The following is an 18,257-nucleotide window of genomic DNA, read 5'->3' as shown; positions in this document are numbered from 1 at the left end:
CGCCTTTTACGAGCGATAAGCCGATAATAATCTATGAACCCCTTAATAATACAATGATAATAATTAGAAACACAATAATAATAATAATCAAGTAGTATATGTAGGTATGTAATCCTCGACCACGAACGGTGACGGCTCGAGAAAAGGAAAAGCAAGAAATAAAGGAGCAAAAAGAGCATTGTCTAGGGATCAAAGGCAAGGTATGTTCCATGGGATGTAAAGGGTGATGCATATTGCAATGAAACTCACATGGGGTTTACTTTATCATTGTTTTAAATGAATTGATTGTTGATTAAAGTGTCTGAAAATGGGGGAAATGCTTTAGGACACACAAATACTAGCATCATCACTTGAAAAAACTAATGCAGTCTAATAAAGTGGTGAAAATATTTCTTAACCTCTCCTTGAAAAGTACATTATTATTTCCAGAAAATTATGCAAAGTTGGATGCCATAGATTTATTAAAATGCTGACTCAACATCCATAAATTTACAAACTAGAATTACACACCCGTTGGTAAGCCCTTCGTTAGCCTCTCCAGTTATCTTTAAGTTTCCTTATTTCTCGAAGGGCTTCTACTGGGGAGTTGAGACCAAGTTTTTTCTGCAAAATAAAAACAAAGGAAAAAGAATATATGAGAGAAACAACAAGACACCTGAAAACATGTATTAGACTCTTTAAGGTTGTTTGAGAAAGAACAGCTCAGTTCACTCTTTTTTGTAGAAAATCTGGTATCAATATCTCAAACTTTAGCTGTTCCAAACATAAAATCAGTATGGTGTACATACATTTCGAGAAACCAAGCTAGCATAAGTCTGTATATTGTTAATTACACCAAAACTTACATTAAATATTACACCCAAAAGTTCAAAATTCAAAATGATGATCCCATTATTTTTTCTCAATGATGTCAAACTTTAATACTCGCGTTCTTTTTAAATGAAAAATATACATAAATTTTTCACAAGTACTCTTCTAATTAAAATAGGGAGAATTCTCAAAACAACATCAGTGTATTTTGCATGTTGAATTATTAGATAGTGTTTTTTTTGTCGCTATTAAACAGCAACTTCACATTTGACAGTGCAAAATAATACGGAGTACTTCGTAACACATACCCACTGGACCACTATAACTTTAAAGATTTCAATGCAAACTAATAACAAGGCAAAATTTTAGAATGCAAAAATTAAACATGTTTAAGTCACTTGTAATTATCTAAGTTTCTAAGAGTCTAGTACATGTAAATGATTAACATTGCTGTTGTATTGTGTCATGCATTTCAGCAATCAGCAGTAAATAAATAAAAAAACAAAGACAGGTGATTTTTAATTATGAAATAGTAAAAACTTATTTCATAATTATTTAAATAAATTTTCTTTCCACAGCATAACACAAACAAATGAAAACTATAATAGGGTACATTTTTCTTTAAACATTGTCAAGTTGGGATATATATAGAGAGAGACCCAGGGAGTGATTTATTTTGAAGAAAAAGAAAATGAATATTCTTGTAAAGACCTATAAATTTTGTATAATATTGAGATATATTTTAATACACTCCCTCCCCGTCTCAATTATTTGCCTCATTTTCTTGTTTTTTATGTCTCAAATTACTTGCCCCATTCTTTTTTAGGGAAAACCTCTACTCTACTTATATTTAAGTAAGTTTGGTTCCACAACCCACACTAACTCATTCACTTCTAAAATATTATGCCTTCTGCTCATGAAACAAATAAATTGAGATACAAAGAGTAACAACTGACCTTTATTTTCATCTATACTCTCTCTGTTCCACAAAGAACTACTAACTTTCTACTTTCATCTATTCCATAAAGAACTATTCATTTTAATCCGATTTTGGAAGAGTAATATACTTTATTCATACTTGGCCATTTGCAAAAATTGTGCGTCTACAGTGAGTAGTTCCTAGTGGAATGGAGGGAGTATATTCAAAGATAATAACAATCTAACTCAACTATGAAATACAATGACAAGCACATAGAACCAAAGGTGGAAATAAACAATCATCGTCATCTTAATTGACAATAAAGGTTCTTAATTGAGTCTACAAATGAGCTCTAAACTTATCAAATTATTGTGTGAATGAACTCTAGACAATTTTTAACATAACATTAAAAAAAGATCCAAACTCAACCCAAATAGCATAGATCGCAAATTGAAGAGATAATGTGCGACACAAATACCTGAATCTCAGGTATGTCAACCCGCATGAATGGGTTAGTTTCTAGCTCCTCTGCAATGGTTGATGGAATAGTAGGCAAGCCAGCATTTCGCTGGTTCTGAGCCCATGCCAATTTCTCCGCTATCTTTGCATTTTCGGGTTCAACTGTCAAAGCAAACTGAAGGTTCTTGACTGTGTACTGCAATTAGAAGAGAAAAGGTGAGCAATAACGATCATCACTTATCACAGAGAAAATCATCAGCAGTTCAGCATATTTGTATCTCCTGCGTTATTGTAACAGAATTGGCAGGAAATAAGGGTAACAGCCTTTCCTAAGATACAAGTATCTTTCATTTTCAAACAACTAAAACAAAGACCTCCCCCAAAAGCCCAGGCTACAAAGGAAGTAATCAACTTCTAGATTTGCAGTCCATTGGACACACTGTGACACTGGTAGCTTGAAACTACGGAGTATAATTCTCAACAGAAGGGGAGGCAAAGTGAACAATTCGTTTTCTCTTGGTTGGGCAGGGACTCTAGGGAGACCGAATTTCCTTCTTTATGATATCATGTTGAAAGGATCTGGATAGAAAAGTGCAGGAACAGCTCATAGGCACATTTCCCTTTCTTTTGCCATCCTCATAACTTTGATTGACTAATATAGTCCTTATATGTATGTTCACCTCCAGATTTTACTAACAATTGGCAAAGTATTCAGTCAACTGTATCAATTGTAAAAGGTTTGCATAAGTCCAAAAAAGACTAAAGTCATTATTGGAGCAAACAGGGATTTCAGACTGCAGATAGCATGGTTGAGGTTCTTAATGACTGTGCAGGGGGGAGAGGTTTTTGGGCAAGATTAACAAAATTAAGGGGGAGAAAGCATCATTTAATGATAGAATGTCTTAAAGAACTACAAAAACGAGGAAGTCAAGACACACACCCATGATTCTGAGGTGCTTAGTTCTATAAAAATAAGGAAGATACTGCAAATAATTTCAGTTGTAGTGAGGCAGATTCAGATTAATGTTCACATTTCAATTGGTGATAAAAAATTTATTCAAGAATAGTCATATTAATGTAAGCTTCTCTTTCCAAGACTTTCTGTGATTCTGCAGAAGTTTCAAACCGACAAGAGTTTGGCAAGACAAAGGGATGAACAGATTAGGACTCATTTGTCATCCTTCTGTTTCTGAAAGGATTTGGGTGATTCTAGACACAAGCAACAAAGATGAAACAAAGTTTTAGTAGAATCAAGCAGCAGTGCTTGCCAGAAACTTGCAAACCGATTATCCTAGGCTTTAATGTAGCTTAAATTTCTTTTTCCATGGTTTACATTTATTTATTTGATAAAAGCTTGTTCCTTATTCCACATCAATAGTTTCTGATTTTCTGTAGGTCTGTTAAATGGCGCACCCAATTAGAAATAAAAATTGTGAGATCAGAAGCAATGGGACCTGCTTTTCTGAAATATAAGCCAAGATTCAGAGACAAATGAAATCAAACAACTACAGAAGATCTTAGAAAATCATTCACCTCATGACCGCAATAAACTCTAGTCGGCTTTGGCAAAGAACCCAATGTCACGCAGAGTGACTGATACATCTGCTCTGCTGTACCCTCAAAAAATTTGCCACAACCAGCAACAAACTGTCAACAATAATCAAAATAACATATGAGACCATTAGCTTTTATAAATGAGTACAGACATGAAGATAAATGGGCTTGGGCTTGATGGCTCTAATAAAGCATGAAATCAATATCTCGCAGTACTAGGCAGATGTGATTACTAATTACTACAACTACTATTGTTGAGAAATATTTTTGTGTACTTTACAAATTAATCAACCTTTCTTTACTTGCCACAAAACCGATGAAGTAATTATTATTATTTTATTTTTTTTTGAAAAAAAAAAAAAAAAAAAAAAAAGAACAGCAAAGCAATGAACTAAAAAAATAAGCAAGAGTAATGCCTCCTGTCATACTAACAACAGTCATACCATAGTGTCTCCAGTGAAAACAGCAGGGCTCTCATCTTCTTTGCCAGTCACATAGTAACTTATATGACCTTTGGTGTGGCTGAGCAAGACAAAGATAAGCAAATTCGTTACACAACTGTAAAAGAATGATATTCCAGTAATATCTCATGCAGACAAATTAAAATAACCATAATCACTTCATAGTTCATACTTATAATTTCATGCAAGCAAAAAGGCTGGTGATGAGCCATCATCCTTCTTAGGTCGACTAGAAAGGATTGGATTCTAAAGTCAAAACTAATAGGATGCAAATCTAAAGATAGAAAGTGTGATTCTATCCTTAAAAAAAGGAACAAATTCATCGCAAACAGCCAAAAACATAAACAATCAGTGAATATAGATGAGGCAATTCAAACATACTCTCTTGTCCAAATTTAAACCTCCTAGTTTAAACAGCAGTCTTTAGTTATAAAATAAAAGGATAAGAGATAATACGTACAACATAATAATGGTATCTTCATTTTCATTACGAATCCAATCAATAAAAAGTATCATGTTAAGAATATGCATGAATCCAACTAATAAATTGTCAAGCTCCCGGGGGGGGGGGGGGGGGGGGGGCAACTGTCGCTAACAAACAATTATCGTCATTATGGTAAAAGCGGATGACTGTTTCCATACTTAAGTAGTCCATTTCCTCCACTTAATGACAAAATTGTTGGTAGCATACTTACAGGTGAGCCTTTAAACCAAGTCATGACGGATATGATTTCTTCCTGTAAGACACTTATGGGCAACATACAAGAAGGTGCACTCAAGGCACAATTGAGTACTGAGTTATGAGCAAACTCACTCACCAAGGTGTATGAAGAGACAAGATGTTGACTTCAGCTCCCAACGAGACCTTATCACCATTTTCAATTTTATTAGTGCATCCTTTCACATTATCAATCGAACCACCATAAACCTTGATTCCAGGAACCAGCTCTCTTATCTTATCATTCCCACCAGCATGATCCCTGAAAATCAGGAGTTTCATATTCAATTAGGAAAGACAAATAGTACCAAATCAAGATACTAAAATATCTTAAATATGTCCCAGAAGTAAAACAACAAAAGTATTCTCAAATGACATCAACGAACACAACATTATGGGAAGTGGTAGTCCATACAACAATACCATACAGATCATTAATTAGTTCTATAATTAATAGCACACAGAAGTTGCTGTGTATTAGACAATACATCCTTTATGGCATGAACGCATATTGGAAAAGGGGGGCACCTATGTCTCCCTGTAGATTGTTTTGGCAAAGTAGGTAATAATTGTTGTGAAAACTGTAAAGGAGAGGAGAGAGGACCCAATGTCCGAAGTAAATCCTTAATAAACTTCTAAGCCAACAAGAAGTCTTCAAACTAGGTTCCCATTATGCACCCTTTAGTTTTAAAAGGGCGCAAATGGTCCTTGCAGCCTAGGCGCGCGCCTTTTGTATGCAAGGTGCATGTATTTATATATTTATTTCAAATTATTTTTTACTTTGATTGTACTTAATACCAATTAAAAAAATTCATAATAAAATAAATTAAATAATGATATATGTAAAGCTAAGGTAGTCTGAATTTGAAAAAATGTCTATCATTCTTCAATTTATAAGTTAAATCTTGAGGCGCAAAGGCACGCCTTACCAAAGGCGCTTTGAGGCGTGCGCCTTCCGTAGGTGACTGAGCCTCGCCTAGCTAAAGCCCATTTCCCACAGCCTGGGAGTGAGGCGCGCTTTTTAAAACCAAGATGCACCCTAGAAAAAACCTCTTATTCTCTTGATTCTCACTACTATGACACCTATGTGCACTCCCAAAGTCGCAATTTTGTGCACAAATTACACCCTTGACAGGTTGAAACAAGAGAGCCCCGTACATATAAGCAATCAACTGGATACTATGGCAATTAGACTCAAAATTAGATGTTGAATACCAATGTGATTCCCATTATATGACACACTGAATCGAAATTTAACTACCATCTGAGCCCAAAACCAAACAGTGCCACTGTAATCCAAAAGGCTACAGAGAGAAAGAGAGATTGACTATCCATTCTTGTGTATATAGCATATACCATAACACTCTTCTAAGCCTTTCTTTTCAGTCCTCCCACCCATTCTCTAGTCTTTATTGAAGATCCACCACATGAAGTGTCAAATTGCAACGCCAAGCAAACGTATGCAGATCTTAGTTATGCCAATGGTCAACACAACACCGTATAGCAACATAAATGCAGGTGAAATAACAACTATAAAACCAAAGGAAGGAATGACAGATTAACAATAGACTGATTAGCACAAGCAATGTCTTATCATGAATAATATCAGTATGCAAACACATAATCAAAAATATAAAACCATTGTCACAAATACAAATTCAAAATGCACAATGTTGGTCCTTGATTTTTGTCTAATTTGAATAACCCAAAGGTAATTACTTTTTAATTCAATTTCATTCCGAAAGACTTCAAAAGGTACTTCTTTCTGAATTAAACAGGCAATTAACCAAAATTTGATAAACTTATGTATCTTGTTTGTCATTTACATAGAATTAGATGAACTTCAAATCACTCCAAAACAAATAAATATTCTTTTGGGTCTTCATATTCACAATCAGCAATCATCCCAGTCAATTTTCAACATAAAACAAAATATAATTGCAAAAATTAAGCTGTCAAAAACCCTAATTGAAACAAAATTGTTGAAGAAACATGATTAAAATTCTAAAAATGAAAGAAAAATACCAGTGATGGTGAGTAGTGAGAACAAATTTGACATTAGCATCATTGTTCTTAGCAACTTCTAGAACCTTCTCTGGTTCAACTGGATCAACAACTGCAGCTTCCTTCGTCTGCTCATCAATAATCCTGTTCCAAAAAAATTTTAAAAAAAAAAAAAAAAAAAAAAAAATTCCCACAAATTAATATTACTTCAAACAGAATTGAATTGAAAATTGAAATCTACGAAACCCTAATTAAGGAAGAAGAAGATTACAAGTAAGAGTAATTGTCATCCAAACAAGGAATATGAAGGATTTTCATTGTTTGATGTGATGAGAGGAGAGAGAAAATGGGTGTTGTAAAAAGCGCCAAGAAAGAGAAAGAAGCGTCGTTAATGTTGGTAATATCAAAATATGTATAAATTTCGACGCTAAGGTGGCAGTACTGTGGTTGGACATGTAAGATTGGGTTCCTTGTTTAGCTTCTGCTTTACGCGCGAGAGATCCTCTCTTTTTAGTGGCTACAGTGAAATTTTACGGGAAAGCTTTTTGGTTAAAAAAATCACTACATTCATTTTTTATTGGGAAGGAATTGGAATGGAAGAGTTTGAATTTGGTTTATTTTGAGCCGATATATTTTAATTTCAGATCAAATAGAGTGTTTTCATTATTTAAATATTTTTATTGGACTTAATGTACAAATCATGAAATCAACGCAGTTGAATAATACCTTGAGGTGAGAGAAAGAGCTAAGTGAGCAAGTCGGGTTTTAGGTCGTGCTTTGTTATCCTGCAGGTCTTGCAATGAAGCATCGTTGGATATTTATATTCGTAATATCGTTTCTTATGTCTATCCTACGTCCCTACCCATGTTATGTCATATTAGGTTATTATGTGAATGAATTGAGAGATAAATAACCTCTTGTAAATTTAATATTATCCATATTCTTATAATTTAATATGTGTGAGCTTTCACATGTAATTGAGAGCTTTGTAATAAACACTAGGGTGCTGATGAAACGAAACAACTCGTGAGCTACTCGAGTTCGATTTAGTTAAAACTCGAATCATATCATCATGTATATTTTTCATATGACAAAATTAAAGAGAATGAAAAAATATTACACTAAAAAAAAGTTTTACTAATACGAATCAAATTACAAGATACTCGAGGTCGACTCGATTAAATTTAATCTAAGATCGACTAGTCAAAACTCGATTCGATTAAACTTGACTCGACATGGTATTCGAGTCGAGCTACCCAAACTCGAACTCAAATCGCATCATAAGCACCGCTAATCAACACCATCAAATTTTTCTACAAAGTGGATGGTGTGCTATTTACGGGTCATCGCACATCGCTAACCATTAATAGGTATACATTTAATTTATTAATCAATTATCAAATCTTATAATTGAATTTGCTATTTATATTGTTATTCACTAAACATTAATATATTGTGGGATCATAAAGATAGTTTGGTGGTAAGACATTGAGTGTGCTGAATTGGAAATCACGTATTCAAATCCTGTATGGGTAATTCATGAGAGGTGAAAATTGGGTCAATTGGTTCAAATAAAAAGCAATTGTCTCATAAGATACCATTTAATACATATTTAATTAAGGTTGGGTCAATTAAAACCCATTGTCAATTATCTTAGAATGTGAACAAAAAAAAAATCAATTTAATGCATATATATTTTTGGGGTGAGTTGGGTTAGATTGATTCCATATCATGATTTTAAACTATCCAATTACGAGTTTCAAAATGACCATTATTAGGTCACTAATTAAAGTTGACCAACTTTGTAAGGTCAACTTATGATGGACGCTGGTGTCACATACTTACTAAGTTACTCAGCCCAGTCATGCACTTTACGTACTCCTCACAACCCCTTGTGTTGACAAATGCACTTGTTGCACTTAGTGCGTGCTAAGCAAAGCCCCTAGGTAGAACTAAGCACTCAGTTGGCACCCTCGTGCCATAGTTTCCTTACACACTCGTTGTGGATGAAAGAAGATATTGAGTTGCAAGAGGACATAAGTTCTTAAGATTGTTTATAGTATTGAACTTCTAACTTGGAATGTACAAATGAATCTTGAAGTCTATTTATAGAACTCCATCTTACAGGTTTCTCAAGATTCTTCCTAACCTCTTCAAATGGAGGATTCTAGTCTATAACTATCTAGAGTGTTCCCACGTCCAAAGGAACATATATAATACACATCCTTCCTAGAATGTACAAAAGTGTCCTAGAACACTATAGAATATAACAAAACATATGTACATGCATAAAACTTCATAGAGACATTCTACCGTGTACAAAACTTTACTTGAATATTCCAGAGTCATTCTCTCTTGAAAACTCTTACAAGAGTACCTCATAGAGTTTTCCGAACCTTCTAGAATCTTCTCGCGTTTTTTCGAACTCTTTACTGTTAGAACTTGTATTCCAAGATCTCTTTTCAAAAATCCGACACTTCGATGATATTTCTTTGCCTATAATACGAAAAATTCCCAAAATTGGTCCCAAATCACTAGTAGAAAATAAGTGATGGAAAGCCCCAAATGGCAAGCGGTTTTAAAAATCCGCTTGCCATTCACCTTTTTTTTTTTAAAAAAAAACCTGTAATATTAAATGGCAAGCGATTTTGGCGCGAACCGCTTGCCAATATATAAAATGACAAACGGTTTGGGGTTGAACCGCTTGCCATTTAATATATTGGCAAGCGGTTCAACCCCAAACCGCTTGCCATTTAAAAAAAAAAACCCTAAATCCGCACACCCCCTTATTTTATTTCTCTTTCTCCTCTTTCTTTATTGATCAACTCTCTCTCTCTCTCTCTCTCTCTCTCTCTCTCTCTCTCTCTCTCTCTCTCCTCTTTCATTTTGGTTGCTCTCTCTCTCTCCTCTTCCAGTTTCCCCCTCTCTTTTCTTCCCTCTAATTCGCCCCTTTCTTCTTTCAATTTATCTTTTTCTTTGTTCTTTCTCATCTCATCAAATTCGAACCATAATCGGGTAATTTCGAGCAAATTTTGAAGGTAATTTCAACCAAATTTCGAACAATTCCGAGCAAATTCGTGCATGCGTGTAGGTGTTTAAGTTTTTAGGTCAAATTCGACCATGGAAACTCTAGATCTAGAGTTTTTATGGTCGAATTTGACCTTTAAAACCATAATTTGAAGCCAAAATCAGTGGGTTAGATGGTCGTGGTGGGTTAGATCGATGATTTTTTTTATTTTTATTTCGATTTTAGTTTTATTTTTTATTTTAATTTGATTTTTGGTGGGGGTCGTGGTGGGTGGGGGTCGTGGTGGGTGGGGGTCGTGGTTTGGGTTAGGGTCGTGGGTGGAGGTCGTGGTTTGGGTGGGGATCTGGTTTGGTTGGTGGGGTCGTGCGTGGTTTCGGTGAGGGTTTTTTTTTTGTGGGTGGGGATCTGGTTTTGGGGGGGTCGTGGTGGGTGGGTGGCCGGGGGTTGTGGGTTTCGGTGAGGGGGTTTTTTTATGGGTGGGGGGTCGTGGTGGGTGGGTGGCTGGGGGTTGTGGGTTTCGGTGAGGGGTTTTTTTTATGGGTGGGGGTCGTGGTTTGGGTGGGGGGTCGTGGTGGGTGGGTGGCTGGGGGTTGTGGTTTCGGTGAGGGTTTTTTTTGGTGGGGTGGGGGTCGTGGTGCTGGTGGTGTGGGGTGGTGGCTGTGTGGCTGGTGGTGTAGGGTGGTGACTGGTGGTGGCTGGTGGTTGAAAATCATAAATTGTAATTATTATTAATTCTTTTGTTAATTTATTTTTTTTGTGATTGAAAATCAGAAATTGTAATATTATAACAATTAATTAATAAAAATATTAATGTTTTTATATATGGTTTGATTATGTATCAATTTAATTGAAAAAAACCAAAAAAAAAAATTATTTTTAATACCTCTAATGCCCTTTCACTACAATTGGCAAGCGGTTTTGAACCGCTTGCCATTTAAAAGACCAATTGGCAATCCCCCTACAGGCATGCGATTCATAACCGCTTCCCATAAGGGGGTTTGAACCGCTTGCCATTACGTATTTTCTACTAGTGAATGACCCATTATTATGTTGTTGTTATGATAAATTTTATATGCCCGGATGTACCATAATTTTATCGTACATCCAAGTTTCCCGCACGTGTGAACATTTTTTTTGTGTGTTTTCCAAAATAATGAACTTTGGTTTATCAAGAGCTAGAACTATCGAACAACAAAGGAGGAGAAAGAAAACATGAATGGGGAGAGAAAAAACATTAACAGGGAGAAAGAAAACATGAAAGAGGAGAAAGAAAATGCAAGAGCGAATGAGGAGAGAGAAATAGGGGAACCTCTTACCTCCAATTTTTTATCATCAATGGAGAAATCATTTAATTTCGAAAATTATGAAAACTTAATTCAAGTTTTTATGCAATCACAAAGGCAAATTCAAGCACCATTAATGGAAAATCTGGGAAGCTAGAAAAATCCTACAGATTTTGACCTAAATCGCATAAGTTACCCTTATAAGAGCATAATTTACCCTTATAAGTGCATAAGTTACACTTTTAAGAACAAAAGTTATTCTTAATAAGGCACAAGACACTCTCTCATATGAATAAAATTTATCTTTATAAGCACATAAGTTACTCTTTTAAGAATAAAAGTTACCCTTATAAGCACATAAGATACTCTTTTAAGAATAAAAGTTAACCTTATATGCACATAAATTTTAAGTTACTCTTTATACGCATAAGTTAGCCTCAAAAGCGCATAAGTTACCCTCAAAAGCGCATAAGTTACCCCTAGAAATTAGAAATTGAACTTGCAATGAGATGAACATCATCTAACTCTAAATATTTACTCTTCTTCTTCTTCTTCACCATTGCTGAATTTACTAGCTAGTAAATAATCACTACAAAAGAGAGCAACAAGAAAATAAAAATACCTAAAAATCTAAAATCAAATCCACAAAGAACTAACAAAAATGCAAATAAAAAAAAGAAAAAAAAAGTAACAAACTTGAAATTAGCGAGATACAAGTTTGCAATGAAAGGGAAAGTAGAAAATCAGATTAAATCTTAAAAAATGAGGAAAAATAAGATGAAAATGGAAGAGAGAGAAAATAAAGTATGAAGAAGAGAGAGAAAGCACTGTATGAAGAAGAGAGAGAAAGTAAATTATGAGGAAGAGAAAGAAAAATGTTTGTCATAACTTTTGCCAACTGGAAGCACGTATGAAAGAATTTGTAAGGGATTTTGTGTTTAAACAAGGGTCACAAAGAAAGCAAACAAAATAAACCAGTAAAATCTTCGAGGCGTGAACGGGATCACTTTCTCAAAAGTATAATTCTGACCCTATACTACAATCGGGTATCATAGAAATTTACTCAGGAGATACAACGAAGAACAGTTGCAATCACAAGTAGGATGATTACAATACAATCTGATTTGTGATGATGATAATTAAAAACCTTTGCAAACAAGAAAAATGAAAAAATGGAAGTTATTGTTCTTCTTTTTCACTTCTTCAACTTCCATCATATCAGAGTATATATAAAACTAGAGCAAAGTCACGAGAATAACCGACAAAATCAATTGACGTCAATCCCAGAAATATGACGGGCCCGATCGGGCGACTACCTTTCGGTCGGGCGAGCATAATTCAATATGATTTCATGTGTGCGGGCCCGATTGAGAGGTTGCTGCTCGATCGGGCGGCTGGGTGGGAATAAAATGCCACACACACGGGCCCGATCGAGCTGCCATAGCCCGATCGAACTACACAACAACATCTTACTTGTTTGTCCTCATGTACGATCGGGCTTCTAAGGCTCGATCGAGTGACATTTGTTGTTGCAAATTTGGGTTTGTCTTTGCTCTATCTTTTGCTAATTAATTTGTTACACCTTATCCTAAGCAAATTAATATAACAATCATGGAAATAATCTCAATACTCTATATTACTCAACAATCCTCCCCCATTTAGAGTATTAAACTAGATTTATGGCAAAAATTACATCATCATCACAAAACAATCTCATGCATAAATGAAAGTGTACAAAGACTTGAACTTCCACTTAGTGCAACATACAATTCAAGAATCCGTATCCATTTGGTATCGTAAAACGTTTGAAACAAAAGCAACACATATTGGAAACTTGAAGATGTTACACACACAAGATTAATTACTTAAATACATATTAACTTGACACTATAAGCCATGTGTCCATATCCATTCATAAGTACATTAAAGCTATGTCCCAATAGCTTCTTGAAGCGGCTAAACTTCGTACTTATATAGGTAGACTTTCCAAACATGCTCCTGTGACCGAGTAGTATATCAGGAATTCTATTAAGTTAAAACAACCTCTTTTCATCACAGTGAAACTGGAACTTTACCTTGGATGATAAACAAGTTCCCAATCATCAAATAAGAGAATTGATCTCACTGAACTTAAGACCCAACGTCTTATTGGGCGTTAAGTTGAGATTCTCCTAATTGTGATTACAATGGGGCTCCAATCTAAAATGATTGGCATCCTTTTATTAAAATCTCTAACCCATGCTTTTTAAACAATCGGCGAGACTAAACTTCGTACGAAAATTAAATAAACAATAGTTTTTAACACTATCCTTGTTAAGTCCTTGGATGTAACTATACTTACACCAATATACCTTAACTCACCATTTTATAATTTTACACTTGGCTATATGCCTTAGCCAAATTTTCATTGTTATCCCAATAATTCATCACTATTAGTGATATTGGCTTTTGCAACAAAGAAATCTCATCATGCATTAAAACCCTTAACCATTCTGCTTCTTTACCAGCGGAATGTAATGCAATGACCTCCAATGTCTTATAGAACGCACAATGCAAGTTAATTTGCTTCTTTGATGCCCATTACATGACACCTCCCCCATATGGGAATACCCATCCACTTGTGAATGAACAATCTCTATTTAAGATCCAACTTGCATCCGAATATCCTTCAATAACCGAAGGATACCCACTAAACCACAAGCCATAATCCATGATTTTCAACAAGTACTTCAACAAACAATAACCGTTTGCCAACATAACATTAGCATAGCATTCTAGAATTAGTAGTGAACCTACTCAATTGACCAATCACATAAGCGATATTCACCTACTTACATAGCTTTTGTCTGATACATGCATATATACCCTTTTGTAACCAAGAGTATAAACTCATAATCACAAAGAGATTATCATTATCCATATAACTTGAATAAATTTCACAAATAATATCAACAAACACTTCATTATACTGCTATCACCATAGAGGCATAAAATAACATCAATAATTAAATTAAACGTTGATTTAATCAGTTACAATAATTTCAATACAAAATCCTCATGTCATAGACCATGACACTCATTGCATACCTTTATTCTATTTCACCATAGAATATTCATTATTATTAATTAATCAACCATTCTTGACAGATAACTCATAACCCTCTAAACCAAGGGAAAATATATTCATGATTAATTCACTATAACTACAACATAATTTATCATTGTAGTTTCATTATTCTATTATACCATAGAATAATAACTTGAATCAAATTAATCATATGTCATTATTACTTTTATATCAAGACAACAAGACAATAATAAACCTAATAATCATAACATATTAATCACAAGATTATACTTGCCATGATATATGTAGGGAATAATTTCAAGCGTTAACCCCTAGCTTGAACCCCACTGTGATCATACACTAAAGTACGGTGGCGTCCAAAAGGGAAGAAGATAGAGCAAAAGAGTCGCCAACAAGTTTTAGGAACTTGTAAACCTTTCACAGGGTGAAGGTTACACCCCTTAACGATCCAAGAGATCGTCAACTCCATAAGGTCTAGAACCAAATAAGGGTTCGGGGATGAAGGTACAAATCCAACCTAAAAGAGATTGAACCTGCCCTAATAATAGGCCTCTAGTTTATTCTGATCGTATTCATGTGCGCTTTCTAACTAACATGTAATCAATAGGATTAATCCTAAACCTGTTTATCTATGTTGGTTGAATTTAATGCACAAACAAACTATTATTGGCGATCACTTAAATTATAATCAAATTAACCCTAAACAAGATTATTAAATATCTTATTAAGCGTGATTACAAGTACAAATTCCCTTTAAATATGCAATAAAAGGTGTGATCAAGCAATAAAAATATATATCAAGCAACATAACAATAATAAATATCATGACAATAAAATTATAATCATCATCAAGATAATAATAATCATAAAAAATAATAATCATAATAATAATCATCATAAATAAAATAATAATAATAATAATAATATTCATAATCATTATAAATTATAATCATTATAATCATAATCATGTTCATGTTAATATTAAAGCATAATAACAATACCAAGATCCTAGGCATGATACTAACAAGATTAATAACAAATCCTAGCATGTCACTAAGCCATTAAAAATCAAAGCTTTAGCCCTAACATGATACTAACAATCATAAATATTAGGAAGAGCATAAAAGACATCATACTTAATATTAAAATTACCCTAGACATGATACTTGGAATATCATAATAACAACCTAAGCATGATATCTACATCATAATATCAATAAAAACCATTAAAGTACTTACTTTGATGCCTCGTACCTTTTTCTAATAACAAAATACACACGTTAGTAACTTCAAGGAAAATAATAAAATCAAACAATTAAATTAAATAATTGAAAGAGAGATTTGGGACCAAACCCTCAGAAATTAAACCTTTCACGTCTAGGGCGAAGACAACTTCGAATATGGCTAGGTGTTTCTAGATCTTGTGAATACGGAATTTTGTATGTAAAAGCTAGTTTAGAAAAGAGAGAGAGTAATCAAGAGAATCTTGATGAGAGTTGGTGAATGATTAAAGAGAATGAGAGAGAATTGAAAACTGGTTGTAGGTGAATATAATTGAGTTTTTACGTCGTTATTTATAGAGAAAATCAGCCAAAAAGATAAAATTAACAAAACAGAGTATTGACGCACGTGAAACAGAGCTGGTGCCAGGCTTAGCGCCAGGCGCCAATGCCTGACGTTTGGCGCTAACCCTGTTTTTGACGTGTTTTCTCAAATCAGATAAATTTTGCTGTACAGGAGGATAAAATCGTATCTTTTCCTCAAAAATAATCTTTGATTTTAATTAAAACTCTGAAAAGTCAACAAAAGTCAATTTATCAATGCTAATTGAATTAGGAATGAAAAGAACCTTCTAGAAGAATCTAGAAGACTAAAACCATTCCTAATTGCATTAGGAATGATAAATCATATTAGGCCCTCCCCTAGATCATTGGGCCGCATATAAGGCTCAAACCGGGCCCAATTTAGTAAATTGAACATAACTTCCTCAATATTCATCGGAATTGGGCTTATAATATATCGTTGGAAAACTTTTGTCAAGCCCCATCCAACTACACTACTATTGGACCCATATCATGGACCAACCAAACTAGATTGTCTGTTTTCTTAAAATAAGTTTTAAAAAACAGAGAGAAGAGAAAAGAAATTAAAACTATCCGCAACACTAAACTTTCCACACTTTCACTTCATTCGATTATGATTCGACGTGAAAGGTACTCATCACCGGGTTTGGTTTTGGGGAGACACAAATGGGTGTCTACAATATACAATACCATCACACCACAAAGTGACATATTACAATTGTCGGCATACATGCACATATACCTTGGTCAATGATTAAATGACTACTTGATTTAATTCATGCATGTAAACATACAATCACAAAACCGAAAACAAGGCCATTCAACCTTTCATTAATAAGTACCAAGGAGTAACACATTATTAGACCATACATGAGTAATCGCTATAAATAACTGCCATAAATGAAACGATATCATTTAGGCCATACAAAGTACAAACTATCAACCTATGTAACAAGATGATGAAATAATACATACTTTGTATAACAAATCATGGCTATTAAACCATTTATACATAGCAAGCATTAACCGTCTAGCAAATATATTAACAATACCCAGAAAAACATCTTAAGTATCTTATTATCAATGTAAAAATAAACAGTAATTCACACCCATTTCATGAACTATAATAATACTTAGTTCATCCATTAACAATGTTAAATTACATGGTTTTAACCAACCATCATGATTTTACCAATCATCTTTAATGGGCATAATTACAAGACAACATATCTCTAATAATAATCAAGACATAATCAATAAACATAGACTAATTAAAGAGCTAGCCCAGGTTAATCTCTGAAAGAAACCTGGATTGTTTATCTCAGGGTAAAGTCGTCATTTCGCATTTAAAAGCAAGGGTGATAATGTCCAAAGCAAATAGACGGAAATTTGCAGTTAAATTGCCATCAAGTCCACTGACATACCCAAACCCAAGTTTCTTCTTCTTCAATTTGATTGGTTCTTCTTCAATTGATGACATTTTTTTTGTTCTTCTATCGAGCAAAAATTTAAATGTTACTTCTTGAATTCAGCTAAAAGTTTGTGTTTCTTCTCTAATTTAATTGGTTTAGTTGCAAATCTCGTGAGTGTAGTGTAGCTTTGTCCTCCTTATTACTCCATTAAGGGGTCTGACTTCAATTCTCCACTCGTTGTCCCCTGTCTTTTCTTCACCCCTTTTCACCTTTTCGGCGGGCGGATTTCCTGCGGCTTCGCCGCCGAATCCAAGCGAAAAACCCTAGGAAAATGAGAGAAATTAGGGCATGGTTAACCCTTATGGGGAAGCTTTGTCTTCCTTCTCTATTGAAGTTGTTCGTGCTTTTCGATTTCTCCATTATAGATCTGCTAATTGAGGTGAGAGAATGGAGGAAGAAGAATTGGCCATGAACCCTTGGTTATTGTGAGTTAAGCTGGGTTCAGCTAGATGGATTGTTCAAATAACGGTGTGAAGTTTACTTTTTGAAGCCACGTGCTCAATGTCAGAACTTTTTTTTAGAAAACATTTGTTTATTGCTCCAGCACGTAAATCAATGTATTTTTATTACCATTTTGCCACGAGATAAACAATACTCGTTTATCTCGGATATTAACTTGGATTTTCTCCTAATTAAACATGTCAAGAATTAACCATAGAGATAAATAATCGGACATATAAATATATACTAATCACAAATAAGAAACCTCTTACTTGAATGGAGTGACTCTGATCATATAACTGACTAGAGAAAACCTTCCATCAAACCTTTTCCTTGTAATCCCACAAGAAACATCACCATCTTCGTTTTCATCTCCATACCAAGATCTACACCCTCGAACTTGTTCAATTTATGGAAATTCGTCATCATACCCTTCA

General features: G+C 34.3%; 1 protein-coding gene across 1 annotated transcript; it reads right to left on the bottom strand.

Moving 5' to 3' along the window:
- Nucleotides 1–370: 370 nt before the first annotated feature.
- On the bottom strand, nt 371–7,427 carry LOC145555675 (hydroxyacylglutathione hydrolase cytoplasmic-like). The gene is made up of 7 exons (XM_081617421.1): nt 7,197–7,427; nt 6,947–7,069; nt 5,022–5,183; nt 4,186–4,264; nt 3,722–3,835; nt 2,208–2,384; nt 371–603 (listed from the first exon to the last, which is right to left on the bottom strand). The coding sequence occupies exons 1-7, from the start codon at nt 7,241–7,243 to the stop codon at nt 529–531; spliced, it is 777 nt and encodes a 258-aa protein (XP_081473547.1). The 5' UTR covers nt 7,244–7,427; the 3' UTR covers nt 371–528.
- Nucleotides 7,428–18,257: the final 10,830 nt, after the last annotated feature.

This window comes from Chenopodium album, chromosome 8, assembly GCF_948465745.1.
Source record: "Chenopodium album chromosome 8, dcCheAlbu1.1, whole genome shotgun sequence".
In the NCBI taxonomy this organism is placed as follows: domain Eukaryota; kingdom Viridiplantae; phylum Streptophyta; class Magnoliopsida; order Caryophyllales; family Amaranthaceae; genus Chenopodium; species Chenopodium album.
The sequence above is the reverse complement of the archived record's forward strand: the minus strand, read 5'-3'. Positions and strand labels throughout refer to the sequence as shown.

Coding starts and splice junctions, on each gene's coding strand:
- LOC145555675 (XM_081617421.1), bottom strand. CDS start 7,243: ATGAAAATCCTTCATATTCCTTGTTTGGATGACAATTACTCTTACTT. Junction 7,070..7,196: donor GATGACAATTACTCTTACTT/GTAATCTTCTTC, acceptor TTTTTGGAACAG/GATTATTGATGAGCAGACGA. Junction 5,184..6,946: donor CTCACTACTCACCATCACTG/GTATTTTTCTTT, acceptor CCTGATTTTCAG/GGATCATGCTGGTGGGAATG.